Source organism: Passer domesticus, chromosome 16 (genome assembly GCF_036417665.1).
Source record: "Passer domesticus isolate bPasDom1 chromosome 16, bPasDom1.hap1, whole genome shotgun sequence".
Lineage (NCBI taxonomy): Eukaryota > Metazoa > Chordata > Aves > Passeriformes > Passeridae > Passer > Passer domesticus.
The window spans coordinates 12,733,541-12,751,002 of NC_087489.1; the positions used below are offsets into that span (position 1 = coordinate 12,733,541).

At 38.0% G+C, this 17,462-nt stretch overlaps 1 protein-coding gene across 5 annotated transcripts; it reads right to left on the reverse strand.

Moving 5' to 3' along the window:
* Window positions 1-389: 389 nt before the first annotated feature.
* SPO11 (SPO11 initiator of meiotic double strand breaks) lies at window positions 390-14,079 on the reverse strand. 5 transcript variants are annotated; one of them, XM_064391344.1, is made up of 14 exons: window positions 13,721-14,079; window positions 11,966-12,110; window positions 9,773-9,886; window positions 7,305-7,393; window positions 6,631-6,697; window positions 6,317-6,425; window positions 5,642-5,728; window positions 4,292-4,328; window positions 3,959-4,068; window positions 2,986-3,085; window positions 2,444-2,481; window positions 1,724-1,800; window positions 1,420-1,531; window positions 390-1,185 (listed from the first exon to the last, which is right to left on the reverse strand). In XM_064391344.1, exons 2-14 carry the CDS (start codon window positions 12,061-12,063, stop codon window positions 1,066-1,068), a joined length of 1,158 nt encoding a protein of 385 aa, XP_064247414.1. In that variant the 5' UTR covers window positions 12,064-12,110; window positions 13,721-14,079; the 3' UTR covers window positions 390-1,065. The 5 variants fall into 5 exon arrangements, with proteins under 5 accessions (XP_064247414.1, XP_064247413.1, XP_064247415.1 ...); XM_064391343.1 differs by lacking the exon at window positions 13,721-14,079 and adding an exon at window positions 12,703-12,806; XM_064391345.1 differs by lacking the exon at window positions 13,721-14,079 and adding an exon at window positions 12,600-12,626.
* Between the last annotated feature and the right edge of the window lie 3,383 nt (window positions 14,080-17,462).

Below are 17,462 nucleotides of genomic sequence, written 5' to 3' on the forward strand. Positions count from 1 at the left end.
CCCCGCCCCGCCCCAGCGGAAGGTGAACCCCTTTCATTTTTTGCAGAAATTTGGGGTTTTTGGGGATGTGCCCGAGCCGCAGGTGACCTGACTCCCACCCTGAGGTACAGCGGCCGCTGCACCAGCCCTGTAAGGACATTCTCTGTAAATCCCTGGGGTTGCAGTGCCTGCTGGGACTCTGCCATCGCACTGTGGATAAAAAGGACCTTTCATTCAAGTTTAATGCTGGTGGGACAGCCGTAAAAAAACCCCAAATAAATAAATCTACTGAAAATATCGTCTGTAAGATCCATGCTGCTGGCTGTGGAGACCAATTTTGGAGGCATTTTCTATGCAGTCAGTCTGACTCCGTCACATAAAAATTAATGTACACTTTAATCACCACAGTTTTCTGCTTCTCTTTACTTCTTTACAGACATCAAAATAAATAAAATGAACAATGGATTCTGTTATGATGTGCATTATTAACAACATTGTTTATTAAATTTTTAATCAGTAACATCTATTTTTTTTATTTGTTCATTGAAAACAAATACTAATTTGATTGCTGAAGTTTTATAGCTGTTGAGATATGCAGTAATCAGGAATTATTTCTGGCTTTTAAGTCTGATTTTACAGTAAACACAAAACCTAAAATAATTTTCAAAAAGAGGCACATATAATAAATTCTTAAGCGAATCTTTCACTCCCTTCAACTACAAAAAGCTTGGTACAGCATCATGCAGTGCTTTAAGACAGAAGGCAAAACAATTCCTGGATACATTTTTGAACTTCACATTTTTCTGGCCAGAAAGAACATATTTCATTATCTTTTCTATGTGTACTCTTGCATATGGCACTTTTTCACAGCAGAAACCACAGAATGGAAGTAGCAGTAGTCTGCAAAAATCATAATTACTCTTATAGTTTGAACAAAGGAAGAGAGAAGATTATACTCTAGGTACAGAGATAAAGAAACTGAACAAGAAACTGACAGATACTCCTTTGTCTCTGCACTTCTTTTTTTCTTAAGTGCAGTCAAATTAAATCAATATGTAGGAAAACATTGGATTTGCAGAGCAGCATTCACAGCCATCCACCAAACTGCAGTTTGTTTGGTAAATAGACTCTGGACAGGTAATCTGATGAGACAGAAGTTAAAACTTGAATTTCAGCCTTCAGTTTAGATGCTGCCATAATATCCAGCTAAAAGAGGAAAAAAAAAAAGAGGAAAAATTAATGTGTGTAGAAAGTTAAGTAAGAAAATTCCATCCACTCTTTGTATGTGCAAAGTGGTTCAGAGAGACATTCCAGGTTTCCTCAACCTTGTCTTCTTTTAGGGCTACAAAACCTGGCTGGTTCTGCTATCCTAAGAGCTTGTCAGAGACAGGATCTGTCCTGTGGGGAGGAAGAACTAGAAAACAGTAGGTTTATACAAACCTCTTTTTTCCACAGTGGCTGACAAGCAATGTAAGGTCTCTTCTGAATACTTGCTAATTTATTTTCATCTTGTTTTGTAAATGGAATCAAGGCATCTTTGCATATGTTTAATCTGGAAAGAAAATAAAATTCTTACATTTTCTCACACACTTAAAAACATATTTGTTCCTCTTATTTCCTTATATAAAGCTAAAAAAATGCATGGAAAGAGTAATGGGTTTAAGTGGATTTTTGTGTAGTAAAATTGCATTTCCTGCCTGTGAAGGAGAAGGATACTTCTTTTTCTTCTGAGGAAATAACTCACCTCTCAAGATCAGATGGAAGGAGACCAAGCCACTTGACAGAGGGAACAGTGAGGTGATGGGCCTCAAAGGACATTGACTGGAATGAGAAAGGTCAGCTGTAACATTCAGAGATCTGTGGTTTAACTTGGATGTTCTTTTTCCATTTCTCTCCTGAACAGTTCACCCGTCCTGCCCTCTGCCTCACCCATACCTGCCTGCCTTCCATGTAGTGTGTCCATGCCTTTTCTGTAGCCATGTAACATAATGCTTGTTCCTCTTTACCTTTTCTGTAATGTTCCACACTAACACAAGTATCCCTAAGCAAATTCTCAGTCCAGAATAAAATCTTTACCAATATAACATTATTTTGTGGAGAATCACCCATCTCACAGTTGGGTTCTCCTGCTCCCAAGGTCCCTCCAGCCTTCATTCCTCTTCTAAGGCAGAAACAAATCTAAATGGTGAACCCTTTTCTGTTTGGGTTGTCTGAAATCTGCCCGTGCAGCAGAGAAAAACTGAAAATGGTTAAATGAAACACCTGGCATTACTATCCAGTTTCTTTTTGTTGCAGGAAGAAGCTGTTTCTGCAGACACACAAGGCCTAAAAATCACCTCTTTGTGTTGAATCAAAATGGTAAAAGGCAGCACCCATTCTGACAAAGGCTGTAGCATTTCATGCATTCCAGCTTCCAGGCTGGGCAATAAAACAAGGTATTTGAAGAGGAAAAAAATATACTCACCACAGATCCGTATTTGTAGACACACATTATTTCTACACCTGGGTTGCAGAATAGCAAAAGTCAAGTGTCTGTTTGTCTGCACAATGGGCATGTTTAAGGAGACTATTTTAAAAATAAGTTTCATGGCACAACAGTTATGGCTTTATGATTAGTGAGCTTTTTATGGTTTACATATATTTTTAGATTATGTCAAAACAATCAGAATCTCAGCATGTCACTTTCATGTAGTTAAATGTTTCACATTATCTGTGTGCAGTCAATTCAAACCCAAGGATAATCAGCTCTTTTACACATTGTCCAACATCTCTTATTAAAAGTGTCTCTCTTTATCCTGTGTAATTCATATCTCTTAATACTATTTATTTGAGCAGCTGCTTCTCACTTTGCAGTATCTCCCTAATTTCAGGTGGGATCAGTGTAGATACATCACCTTCTGATTGTGTTGGATTTCTGAGCTCTCAGAACTTTCCCATAAGAGTGAGAAAGGACATCCTAAACAAATTTTGTTTTCCTTTTATGCCTTTGAGCCTCTACACATTTACCATGTGGATCTGCATCCATAAGGGTGAAAATAGGAATTTGAAAAGAATCCCACAGCTTCCTGACCAAAAGTCGTGTATTAAGATCTGGTATGCCTCTTCCCTAAAGAAATAAAAGAAAAGCAGACGGTTTTATATTAGCTGAAACAACATCTGGCTACATATGTGTTTATATTTGCCATTTAAAAGCAAGCAAACAAACAAAATGCTGGCAGAAACATTTCTCCAGCAGCTGTTGTGCAGGGAAAGTTCTATGCTCATATTTTGGCTTTGTGCAGAGGGAGGGCCAGGCTGGGAGCAGCTGGGCAGGTGTTCTGGATTATGGGCACTGCAGGAGCATCAGACATTCCTCTGTTCAAGGTTAATTTATGAGGTCTGGGGGTTCATAGCCTGCTGTCTGCAAAGGCTGGTGTAAGAAGGCCACTTTTTTATCTTAAACTAATATTTATGGCACTAATGGACCACTACAAAACAAGTTCTTGCTATGACTGACTGAAGCTGGACCATTTGTGGCATAGCACAGTAGAAGTGCTTATCTCTCTTAGGAATGGTGAAATGTTTTTTCCTCATTGTATGCATATTTCGTTTACACATTCCTGTTCATTCCCCTGGCTCCATAGCTCTTTCAGTACAGTCCAAAATCAACCAATTCTGTTTCATTTGGGTTTACAAAACCTCAGGTCCTGAAGGACAAAAGGTCACTGAACAGCTGAGCCTTTCTGAGACTGAGCAGCAACTTTGCAGCAGCACAGGAAGCTGATAAGCTACCAAGCTCTAAGGAGATGTTTGGAGGAAATAAGCCTTTAGGGCATGTATTTCAGATTTCTATGAGGATAATTAAATTTTAAATATTATTGTTAAGTATGTTTCATATTAATTTTATTATGGCTTTTTGCCCAAGTTAGAGCAGCTCTACAATGGTAAAGTATTCCTTAAATTAGGTGTAGCTGGAGGATATGAAATACAAGGTGCATACCGTGATCATGATACATGGGGACACCTTACTGAAGAAATCATCATCCAGGAGTCTCTGAAAAGTTGCATCTTTTTCTACAATTAATATAAATTTGGCATGTGAGGTTAAATCTTTTGTGTTAAGGCCAGCTGCGTGTAAAATGATCCGTCACACCAATCAATTAAAACTAGCAGCTCTAAAATACCTGTTCTGGAGCCAAGAGCAGTGATCATGACTCAATTCCAGAGCCAACAAGGAAAGCAAAAATTACCAGAACGCTGTTTAACTTGGAATATTTCTTGTTTTTACTTTCTTTTTTTCTGTCTATGATCAGAGTTCTTGCTCAAAGGATACTTTTAATTCCTTGAACATTAGATGGCACAGTGACTGCCTAAAACAACAAAAATGAGATTAATCATTTTAAATAGAGAAAATGATATATTTTAAAATAACAACATTAGGTAATGAAGGACACAATTTCATCATGAAACCACCATTCCTCCTCTATATGATCTGTATAAGAGCATTTCTGACATTTTCACCTCTTTACAAGTGTATTCAACCATTTATATTGTCACTATTGTGTAGTGGTCTATGAGTCCTCCTGTCATAACAAGATGCTTTTCAAAAGTATTTGTGCCACTGTTGCAGAAAATTGTTCATCCTATGGACATGATGGAGGTAATAAGACCCTGATTAATGTTTTATCTGTCTTAGCCAGAAAAAAGTCTACTTGGTGTGAAGATTGCAAATTTAATACAGGCTTAAAACACTTAAACATTCTTTTTTGTAAGACCATTAAATTCATTCTTTTACTGGCCTCTAACCTGATTTTATGAGTGTTTTTGAGCAAAAATTTGAAGACATGGTGATGTTTACTTTACATCTTCAGTTAGGATTTGCTGAATCTGGCAAGCATATGGATGAGAAAACAGGAACTGGGGGAAGAACTTGGTCAAAGAGAATGTATATATGGAAGTGTGTGGTCTGTTTTAACTCCTGACTGTAAATCACCCCCAGTGCCAGGGTGGAACAACTCAGCTAATAAAAATATGGAGAACAGTAACAGGGGAGTTATGCTTACATACAAGTGTAATGGGCAGCTAAGGTTACCCTTCAATTTTGAAATGACCAACTAAGGCTTACAATGAACACATTTTTCAGAAAATTGTGACAGTAGTCAGCAAATCTGAGTTTTATTTCTGCTTTCATTCTCTGCACTGTTGTAGAAAATCTTTCAGGACTAGGCCAGTTGAATCTCCTCCCATTAAACCAATTTTGATTGTTTTCTCTCTCTGCCAGAATTCAATCTGCTGTGACAGAAATACTCTATGTTCAGAATGCCCAGGATTCTTTGCTTCAAGAGCACTCATTTGACAGAACACTGTAATATAATCTAAGATATGTAATATATACACCTTCCTCTGCAAGGGTCCCATGGCAGAAGGTAGTGCTAAAAACCATATCCAAATATTTATTCCTGGTCAGTCTAGCTCAGAATTACAATACAGAGTCTAAGCTCCAGAATTACAGTACAGTTAAGCAATATTTTCATCTGCTTTATTCACTCAGGTTGTAATGCCTCAATTTGTCCCAAGCAGAGGTTTGTGTAATAAATGTACACTGTAACCTGAGCTACAAGGAGTGCAGGTTATCTTGTACAGGCAGATGCTGTGGGTTGTGGTTGTGGTTTATAATACATACTGTTGCACTGCAGGTACAATTCACTTTTGTACCATCTTCCTCAGTGTAACTTAAATTACCAGCAACAAAACCTTTAGTTGTAGACAGCTGGGAAAAATAAAAGTTGTACAGAGTAAATGGGAAGTTACTATATTGTACAGACAAAGCAAGAAATCTCTGAAAATAATTCTCACTGGTACAGAGCAGTGATTCACTGCCATCAGCCTTTTAAACACTAAGCAATGTTCTGTCCTCATGGACATAAGGACTTACAAGAAATCATTTTAGGTATGAAGGAAGGCTTGCAAGATATGAGTCAATTTGACAGGTAGTTACATTTCTGATGTACTTTAAGTTTTCATTTAACCCCCAAATTATCAGTTCATGTGAGTAGAAACTAAACAGATGTCTTGCACTCTGAAGTTTAAGCACTGCCTTCTCTAAATCATAACAAAAGCTCCTGTGATTTTAGCTGGCAGTTGGTCCCAAACCCTTTGGAAAAAGCAAACTCTATGAATTTTCTGTGAAGAAAAAAACCTTTTGAATGCCACAATAAACTATAACTAGATTTCATTAGCACCAATGAGACTTCTTATTTTAACTATTTAATTCTAGCTGGCAACTTTTTGTGATGTTTCTCCTTGCAGTAATAAGATTTGGAAATGATGACAAAAATATTGACAAGAAGCCACTTACTACATGTAGACTTCTCCGAGGTATCTTAAGCATGCAAGAAATGTCATTGATTATTTGGTCCACAACACTCTGGCTACCAAACAGCAGAGTATCTGAATAATATATATCTCTATCAAGACAAAATATTGTATTTGTGATTATAATCCTGAAACAGCTGCAGGCTCATAGAATTTTATAAATAACAGGGTTAAACAGATAAACCTAAAACATTCTGTGTACAGGAATCCTGCAGGTTTGTATCCTACAGGCTGATTTTCACAAAAACATACTTAAAACACAGCTTTATTTGAAATTGCAGAAATTGACTCTGTTACCTTTTAGTTGCATAAGTGTTGCTCTGGACCATCTTATAGATCATTGATAATATTTTGAGCATCAAAGCTGAAAAAAAATACATTTTACAAAATATTCTATCTATTTTCAGAAATGTGTATATAATAATTGGTCTTTATATAAGATCATATTTGTGTCTCATAAAAAAAAAGTTTGAAATGTACTGTGAAAATACAGAGAGATTGTACTATTCAATAGACTCATTAATTTCTAGCATAATGAGAAAAAATATGAGGGGGTTAAGTGAGGAAATGTATGCACTAATGTCCAGGCCAAGAAATGAAATGACTGAGTTAGAAAAAGAAATGAGCTTATTGTCTGTATTCCAAGATTCCTTTCTGGCCAGCTTTTTGAAGAAGGGTGATGTTTTTACATTAATGCTTATTGAATAAGACTTTAGTTGATATCCATTAAGGGAGGGGAGAAACTCTAAGAAAATTGTATTAATTTCACTGTCACTCACTATAATTTAATAGAGGAGAAAAAAAAAAAAGCTGAAAGGCTGATCATAGTATCAGCTTATATCAGCCACACACTTCCAAACTGTAGTGCATAACATTTTAATTTTTGGATGTGTTTTAGGAAGTTGGGAACTAAGGGGAAAAAAAAAAAAGAAAAGCCCAGGAACTCCACTTGGGACTTTTTTTTAACTTACCAAATCTTCTTGCTGATTGAGGGCAGTCACTTCTTATTTGTTTTGCAGTACAACCTGGTATCATCTGTAGACCTACAGAATCTTTAAATCTGACGTAATGCAAACAAACACAATAAACTGCAAACTCCCTAAGTACAGGTGAATTATTCTCTGCAAGGTAACTCAGACTCAGAAACCCCTTTCCTATGACCAAATACAGCAGGGCTATTTTCAGACTCAGCACAGAAACCATCAGCTTGGGTGGGCTTGGGGTGGACAAAGGAAAAAGGCAGCAATGAGTTTCTCAGGAAGATGCTTCAAGACTGAATTAAAGTATAAAGCAGATAAGTTTCCAGACAGAAATAGAAGAAAATAATTTTATGCATGTTTAGAACTGTTAATATATCAGCACCAGTAATTACTTAGTATGAAAACAAAGGAAGAAATGAGAAGAAAAAATCTGAATCATTATTAAAATAAAAATCATCTGACACAAGTGGCTTCCTGATGTAGACTGTATGAAAAACTGTTACTATTTCAGAATACAATAATACTGTCTAGATTATGCCCTTAAATTATTATCAGGATAACTTAATTGTATTCTAAGGGTTGGAAACAAAAAGGGGGTGTATCTAAACAGTTGTTTAACCTGAAGGAGCTCCAGTATTTCATGCTTCACCATTTCACATCTGAAGGTGCACATTTCACTGAAAGAATCAGTTATTTTCTTAAGGACAGTCCATTATTTTACTTTAAAGTAAGTCAGTGCTTTATGATCCTGCCATTAAAGCATTCTTTTTCATTTCAGGATTTTGCATGTCGATTTAAAAAGTGCTGGTGGTTTAATGGCTATAATTTTATCCCCTAACCACATCATGTTCCCAAATCCTTTTGTGCAAGGTTTTGCTCCGTGTGTCCTTTGGGTGGCAGAGCACACACGCTGCACAAGCCCACAGGGACAGCCCGTGTAGCATCTGCCTGACAGCTTTAAAGTAACTTTATTGCCTTTGTGTTGCAACATTTTAAAGTCATTTGTGCTTTTCCCTTGCCTGTTCCCGACATTGTAACTGAAAAGGAGGAAAACTGTAATCGAGATTACCCTGAATTACTCGCAGGTTAAACCTGGATCGTTCCCATTCTTCCCAGGACTGTGCTTATTCCAGCAGGGTAGTTTTCTGTAAAATATCTGAGATTACACTTCTCCACCAGAAATAATGGTTCTGCTCTTTTTGATGTGATTGATGACTCTTATTTTTAACATACTGTGATCTTAACTCGTTTTAATTTGAACATTTTCCCCCATATGTGTTCAGATGGTAACTAACAGCTCACATTTGTTTTTCTAGCATGGAATGCCATTTCCCCAAAGACTGCCAAAAATTGCAAAACTTTGTAAGAGTATTTTAATTTTACAGACATCTGAGTGAAACATTTTTGTCAAACTATCAAGACACAAACCATTAAATTCCCTGGAACCTACAAGCTTTTCAGTTAACTGATTACCTTCAGGCCTCTCAGGTTTTTTGATTGGCAGAAGTTTATTGTTCTCGTTAAATGAGTATTCCACCAGAGTGTTACGCCTGGAAAGTTTGCTGTGCTTCCTCAACCTTAAGTGTCTGTAATGTGTCCATGTACAACAAGCACCTCTGCAATCTTATCAAGCTGAATATCCTTTAACTCACTGATGTCCAAAGCTCTTACAAGGCCAGAGACAGATTTGTGTCTTTATTCTTTTGCTAATGTATTGTAGAAATCAGCTCTTTTCTCAGGTTTGATGATTTTCAGTTTAAATGAACTCCTTGGAAAAACACTGTTGCACAAGCAACTTCTAGAAATGACAGAATGTGCTATAAAGGAGGACAGGTTTATTTTCTCTGATCCTGTCTAGGTCAGCTGGCAGAAAATCTGAAATTTAGATAATATTCTGGAAACTTGGTTTGTTTTATTTTGCTGGTAGCGAACTTAGCACACTGGTAAGACACACAGCTGGGAGAGGTGAGATGCATCTTCTCTGAAGAATAAAAGGATATGTTTATCTCTATCATTTTGAGAAATATGATACCATGAGGAAAAGCAGAGGAAAAGAAAGTAGGAAGCACTCAAAGGGTTTGAAGAACAGAATTACCAGTAATTTCTTCCAGCCTAAACCAGGGTTTTTCACTCTAACACAACCTATCATTTCTGGTTTCTACTGCTTCCAGACAAGGATTGTTTATAGGACCTCCCTTTCCTTTCCAACCCCTATTACAGTAGTTTTACATTTCCCTTTGTGCTGTGGTCTGCTATTACTTAATACATGATGATGCCTGTTCAGAGTGGTTACTAAGCATTACTTTTTATTTGTCCATTACTTTTTGCAATTATTTCTTGATTCTAATGCTTATAGAATGATTATGTATGATTAACTTTTTTGGAAGTTACATAATCAAATTCATATTCATGGCATTTGTATTAATAGAAGGCAGGGCTTTTAAATATTTACTACTTACTCTATGTTCCTCCAGTCTGTTCTGTTAGCCACTGTGAGAACAGGTGCTTTTCTTTGGGCCAGGCTTTGAAGTACACCTTGGATAACATTTTCTATTGCTTCAAGAACCTCAGAACTGAAACAAAGAGAATTAACAACACAGATCATATGATAAAATCTAGTTCTACTTTTAGTTTTATTAAATTTCCCCACTCCTTCAAAAATCATGTAAGCCAAAACTGCTTACAGCGTACTTAAGGTTCAGAAATGTGGAGAAACACTTTCATTTTTTAATTGTGTTTTGCTCAGTTTCCCTAATACCTTTGCCTTTCCCTTGCAAATGCATGAATAGAGGACACAATGTAAAGTATATTTCTGTTCAATCCTGTACCATCAAATTTTTCACCAGCTGAACTTCTAGACCAACTGGCTGGTTTGTGACTAATGATTAATGTTTTACTATAAATGAGGTAATATTGGCTTTGGCCATGATTTTGGCAAAGTTGTTTTTAAATGCTATAAATTTAAAAAGTGTTCAGGACTACAAATACTTCCTGTTGTACCATTGCACATTAACCTTTTGATCTGCTGCCCTGGACTAACTGCTAAGGATTTTAATTACATGAAGGCTCAGTCTCAACAGACACACCATGGAAAGAATCAAATCTGTATCTTTCACCTAAAAAGACAAAGCAGCCTTGCAGCAGATCCCTTACAGTAAAACTCCAGGCTGGTTTGAGTGTTATGACAGATGCTTTTTATTTTCATAAGCAATCTGACTCCAGCGTTTCAGCTGTCCTTAAAATTACAAGTGTACTCTGCACTATCCTGAGTCTAGGTAGGAATGAAAGAATTCATGGAACTTATTTTAGCTCAAAGTTTATCAGGTTTATCAATTCTGTCATTAAGTAACATACAGAGAAAAGATGAGTCAATACCAGTGCATGCCACACAAAATGAATTATCTCAAATCAGCATGAATGATTTTTAAAATTAAGCAGAGTCTCCTCAAACAAGAATGAGCTGGCATTAAAGCTCCTTCTATCAGCTGAATGTGTTTCTTCCATTTTATAGCTCAGCTTTCATGCTCCCTCCACATTGCTGAAACTAGATTATAATTTTTTAGAGCAATTTAAATTTCCAGAAGAACAAAAATTATTGTTGAAGACAATAAAAATCTGTATGGGCAGATGGGTGAAAGAACAGATAGGTAGGAATTCTAAATCCTGTCATTGCTTTGATACTCATAAACATTTTACTTATCCACTTTATTCTGTCCACTGTACCTATCTTAATATTCTAGATGTATTTCAGAGTTTGCTGCAGAATTTGCAAGTCCAGGTTTATGTTCCAATCCCAAGTTTCCCTTTTGCTAGCCAACAGAAATTGGAAATGTAATATGTAAAATGTAAAATAGGAGGAAGAGGATAGGAATTCTCTGTGTACCCCCTGCTGATATTCTGTCTCTTTTTGCAGAGATTATCTGAATTTTAATAAGCAAGTATGTGACACTGGCCAAGTATGCCTACTTAAAATTCACTGTGGTTTAGTTAACAATGACATGTGAGCAGAGAAAGGGAAGGTGCTGCACAGCTCACAGGGTTTGCCTGATCATTTCTAATAGATTGCAGCAGAGTGGACACTTGTTTCTGTATAGAAGGAGAACAGATCTTCAACATAAACAGCACAAAATATTAATATTATGTCACCTCTAGCAAGCCAAAAAGATACATAAAAGAAACAGTAACAAATGAAAACCTGCAGTGTAAGAAACTAACACACTCCAAAAGAAACTAACACACTCCAAAACTTAGGCCTGTGTATCGCTGAAGTCATGAGCCAGAGACCAAGAAATCTACAAATAATTATGTTAATATTATCCTTTTATTTTTAAAATACCTTCATGATACTCCCAGACTGTTCTAGCTGCTGAGGCTGATGTACTGTGTGCAGAAAGACTCTTTAAAAATTGACAAGGGTTTTTTGTTGGTGTAATTCAGTATGCTCATTTTGTCACAGTTTTCTGTATTTCTGTAGCCACAGGCTTTTTGGAGAGGTCTGAGGGAATGAAGATGCTGTTTGCAATCCAAGACCCCATCTGTTTTTGTATTGGATTATGTTTCTGATTCAGCATGAGCATTGGTGCAATAGTGTCCTACCTACTTAGGCATTACCACAGAAATAGAGTGGAGGTGCCATTTTTTGCATTTTTTACCTGGGGACCTGGCTGTCCTGACCAGACAGACTTGTTTCCCTGAAGCTGGCCTTGTTCCCAGCTGGAGTTTCAGTGGGACACAGACCATGCTTCTCCATTAAAGCTGGTGCAGGTCAGTCCAGCTTCTCTGGATGGGGAAGAAGCCCTGTTAAAAAGAGACAAAAAGAGGTTATCACAGAAATCACAAAAAGGAAATCACACAAATGGCCTTTCTGCTTGCTGGATGTAGAACACATGACCTGAGCTCAAACCACAGATCATAGAGAAAAGGCAGAAATTTGCTGTAGAAACCAAAGTCAAGGGTTTCCCACCCCTTGACTGACCAGCTTAGGGCTTCTCCCTCCCTTTATAAAGAGCAGGAGCTGGCACACCCTCTCCTGACCACCTGAGGGCTTTTTCCACCCAACCGGTCTGACTGAGGGCTTTTCCTGACCAACTTAGAGCTTCTCCCACCCTTCCAGACCAACCAAGGCCTTTTCCCTCTCTTCCCGACCAACCAAGGGATTCTCCCACTCTTCTGAATTGACCAAGGACTTTTCTTGGTTATTCCAGAATAACCAAGAGCCGTTTTTGACCTTTCTGACTGACTGAGGGTTTTTCCTACATTTTCTGACCAGCTGAGGGCTTTTTCTACCCTGATTGACCAGCTGAGGCTTTTCCCACCCTTCCTGCCCAACTGAGGGCTTTTCCAATCCTGACTGACCAGCTGAGAGATTTTCCCACTCTTCCTAACCTACCAGTGGTTTTCCCCACCCTTCCAGACCTGCCAAGGCCTTTTCCCTGCTCTCCTGGCTGGCCAAGGCCGCTCCGGCTGGCTTGGATTCCTGAGGGCTTTTCCCGCCCTTTTCTGACTGACAGGCGGTGGCCCCGCCCACCCCGCTGGGCCATGGCCGGCGCTGGACGCTGCCCTCAGGCCCGTCCATGGAGCTGATGTCTGACCACAAACTCCACAGCACGCCGGTTTCTGGAATAAACCCAGCCAGGCTGGCTTGGAAGTGGCCAAACAGCTGATCCATCCAGCCGCCATCTTCCTCATCCAGCCATTTTCCTCTTCCCGGAATCTCAAATGTCTGTTCCTGAATGGCGGGAAGCTGAGGCAGATGGAACTCCGGTGCAGCTCCCGCTGTTGAAATATCCACATCCTTCCCCAAAGTGGAACTCAACTTCTACTGAAGTTGAACTAAAGAGTTAGTGCTACTTTTTAGCATTTGCCTTCAGCATTCCGAAGGTTTACGGCAGTCTTGCGATATGTTGTCAAATCTTTCTCAATACGCTGTTAAAGTCTTGTACTCTGAACAAACAATAAACCCCATTTCTAAGAGTCATGAATCACTGGCTTCCAGAGAAGCTGAAATTTAAGAAAAGAATGCTAAATTTTGTAAGGGCTGAACTGGGATTGTTGTTATTCGTGTGGCGTGCTTGGCCAGAGGGCAGCGCTGCACGATGGGTGACACAGGCAGCCGTAGACGGTGAATTTGGGAAGAAACCCCACACACTGAGTATTTTGGTGCATTTCACCTTTAGATGCTCAGCTTTTCCTGCAAAAAATCCTGCCTGTCACTTCAGAATGTTTAAATTCTTGGTGATTGCAGAAAAAAAAATGCAGCACTGCTGGGAATCCTGATGCGGGCCAGAGGAGCAGCCCTTGGCACCCTCTGGTTCTGCAGTGCTTTTGTGTGCAGAGATCAGGGCTCCTGCTCCAGCAGCTCCATGGCAAAAAAAACCCCAAATAACACAAACTTTAACTGCTCTTACCTTTGCAGCTACCATAGGCCAAGTTGTATTTTCAGCTCATAACTATGTCATCATAATTGATTCCTCATTAGAAGTCTCTCTGAGAGTTTTAGAAGTTACTTAGGAGATAAATATCACAAGGCTTGTCCTTTCTAGGGAAAAATTTTCAAAGCTTGCTGTTGATAACATCATGTTTAGTGCACAGCAGTCAGCAGTATTGGAAGCTGTGCTCAATCCAGCTCACAGCCAACAGCATTTCAAAGGTGGTGATGCTTGGACTTGTTAGCAAATTAGATGATGTAGCTTTTAAAATGTTGCTCCATTAGCTACTGCCACTGAACCTTTCTTCTTTGGTACTCGTATGAGTGAGCAATCCAAGTCCAGCCTGAGTAGGTAATTAAAAAATTCATGCGTTGATTTATTCAAGGAAAACCTCAGGCTATGATGATATGAGTACAAGGTGCTTCAATTAACAGAGGAAAGCCAAAGAAAAGGGAAATAATAAACTGAAATTTTCAGAGCTTTCATCTTAAGTCTTTGGCCTTTAGGTATCTTGAGATCATTCCGGAAATATTTATGTAAAATCTCTGTAGCTCTTTCCAACAACTCTACATCAAAATCAACAGATTTTTTTTTAATACAGAACTGCCAAAATTACACTGTGCCCCCAGCAACAGATTGCAAACAAAACTAAATAGACCAATTTATGAGAAGCCAATTTAACTACTTACTTCTTCACAGCATCAAACAGCAATCATTAAAAAACCCAACTAAAATACTTATTGTTTATATCTGAGTTAACAAAAACAAGTAACAATAACAAAAATTTCCATGCTTCCAACTTAATACTGCACACATATATGTAAATATAAATATCTCTAACCAGATAAATTTGTATCCAGAACATGATAAGTAAATTAACTACAATCAAGAAATAAACTAGCAGATTATTTTTCTCTTTCTTTAATTATTTTCCCTTTTTAAAATATTTTCAAAATTAAATTCCAGATATCAACGGCATATGTTTAAAAAAATTATAGAAATACGCATATATACATTTATAGATAAATATGCATAAATATATACTCTAATATGTATTTATATACATTTTTTTTCACGTGTGTAAGAAGGAAAATTACTAGAAAAGCAAATGAGGAACCACTTTTAAATGTTAAGATGGGAAGGAAGAAGTGAAGGCAGCAGTGGAGGGATCAGTTCTCTTCCTGCCTCTACCAAGCTGTGCAGTAGATGGCACCACAGCTGCCAGAGAAAGTGTCACCACCCAGAAACTGTTAAATTTAACACTGCGATGAAACAGGAGCAGCATCCATCACCTGCCAATTGCATGAAAAGTTACTGATCTATTTTTGATGAGCAAAGCCCAGAGAAATAGGAGATGAAATGTCATTCACTGCTAACAGATCACAACTTCAAATGGGATAACTCCTTCCAAATAACATTGGTGGTTAAAAAGAACAACCCAAAAATAATGTGTGAGTGCAGTCTACCTGGCTCCAGAGTGAGAAACACCTGCAAAGTATTTATTCTGTGGTGAGTCAAGTCACTGTAAGAGGAAGTGGGGTTTTGTTACCATCCCTTCTTTTGGTATTTTATCTTTCAGCTAAAAATAAACTCTACAGACCATTCTTAAAAGGTAAAGTACCTTTCATCTAACCTCTGTCAATTCTGAGATCCACATTTTCTTCTGTTTTTGGGGATAATAAAGTATTTTTCGTGGCAGGGCAAAATTGGTGTTTGAGACAAAGAAACACAAAATAAATTAAACAAAGTATTACTTTTAAATAATTTAGCATAAATTCCACATGCACTCATAGTAGTTAAGCTACAAACAGGCAGCTCTGTGTGACTGAACATTTGAACACATAATTTTTACATGCTGAGAAGGTTGAGCTTGCCCAGTACTAACTTAGTCACTATTCCTCCCTCTCTCCTGAACTGGTCTCACACTAAGATAGGACACTCCTCCAGCCTATTAGGAAAAATTCTGATTAAAAAAATGTGTTGAAGGGGAAACAAACAAATGAAAGATATTTGTACTAAAATATAACTGGAAAGCAGGAATGGCTTCTATTCCATGCTCATATGACAGCTCGAAAATAGCTGTCTTGAAAACAGCTGCACCATTTCTTCTGGCTTTCAAAAAGTAAACTGTCTTATTTTCTGTTTTCCTTTTGTTGGCAAAATCCTAGAAAGCATGAACACTCAGGTGTGGTTTTACTCTTTAAGTACAAAAATGCCACCTGCTGTACATTAAAACTATTTGAACCTAAATCTGCTGCATTTATGGGAATGCTACACTAGTGGTGTCACGACCCCAGATTTCTGCCAACAGGTAAAACTTGGAGTGGACTTCAGTTGTTATTAACTATTTAATAAACCCTGGGGAAAATGAAGTCAGAGGATGATGTAGGAGCTCTGACACTGAGTGCTGTGGGCCATATAAATAGTGGGTGGGGCAGTTGATTAACATTCTACTTCATTTTTGGAAGTCTCGATTAAAATCAACCTTATGTCATTCTTTAAAATGCATTTGGTGATTTTAATTGAGCTACTAATGTTAATTGGTCCACACCACAAAAATGCCAGGGGCACTGTGATGTAATTTTGGATAAATGGCAGCCTTTGCTTTTGGGGGTCTTAAGACTCAGTATAAAGTATATCAAATAAAAAAATAGCATAAAGGTATTTTCTTAGTTTTTCTATTTTTTTTCTCTACTGGAGAAGAGAAAAACTATGATTCAAATACAAATACAAATTCAGCCTAAAGCATGTCTTACCGAGCTGCTCACAAGCAGTGCTGGATGCAATGAGATTGCTGGTCAGCTTTCAGTGAAGACTCTGTGCTGCTTTTTCAGGATACAATTTTAACCCATTCAAACATTTTTCAAATTCTTTCTGCACAGACCACTCTTTTCTCAGTTCTCAGAGCGAACTCCAAGTGTCAGCTGGATGTCACTGCTGTGACCCATCCCTGTACCTGGGCATGGAGGAAGGGGTGACATTTTGCCCTGTTTTCCTTGTCCCACTGCTGCTGGCCAGGACTGCCACCAAACACCCTGGGTTTGGTTTGATGGATCCTCTTCCAGGCAACTTTCTGCCTGCTGCTTTAGGGATCTAGGAGGCTCTGGGACAGAGGAATCACCCAGATGTCCCACAGCCAAAAGTGTGTACAGCTCACAGCCACAGGAAGGTGTTAATGAAATGTGTAATAAAACCATGGAGTCTGTGCACATAAATACAAACTCCTGTAATATAAAGTTCTCCCTGACTGATCGCACATATTGTTCCCAAAGGGAGTTCAGTGCAGAATTCGGGCCTTAAAGAATTGAATAGAATAGATTTATATTATTCTCCAAAGAGAAAAATCTTTTGGCAGAAACAGGACTTTAGAGCTGTTGACTAAGGACTTTTCTGCTCTGGAAAGTGGACTGGAATTGCTATTTCAGGATCAGCTATTCTACACTGACTTATTTGACCCATGACTTTTCCAGACTAGAATATCCACACAGGGAGCTGTTATGGATATTTTATTCAGAAATAACTATTTTGGTCACTTTTCCCACATGGAGAAATGCACAGTGTCCATGCATAGCTGTAGTAATCTTGGTTTATTTTTTACAGAAAAATACTTTGTGTCTGATATATAACATATGGCAAAATGGGAAAGTAGAAAGAGAATTTTGAATAAGCTCATGATGCAATTGATTAAGATCCTTTATTTAATTTACTAATATAAGATATA

Bases quoted from the DNA above. Each gene is read 5' to 3' on its own strand.
- SPO11 (XM_064391344.1), bottom strand. From the start codon at position 12,063: ATGGAGAAGCATGGTCTGTGTCCCACTGAAACTCCAGCTGGGAACAAG. The intron at 6,698-7,304 runs GTAAGTTAAAAA...ATTTTTTTTCAG, and splicing joins TCAATCAGCAAGAAGATTTG to CTTTGATGCTCAAAATATTA. The intron at 1,801-2,443 runs GTGAGTATATTT...TTCTCATTCCAG, and splicing joins TCTACAAATACGGATCTGTG to TCAATGTCCTTTGAGGCCCA.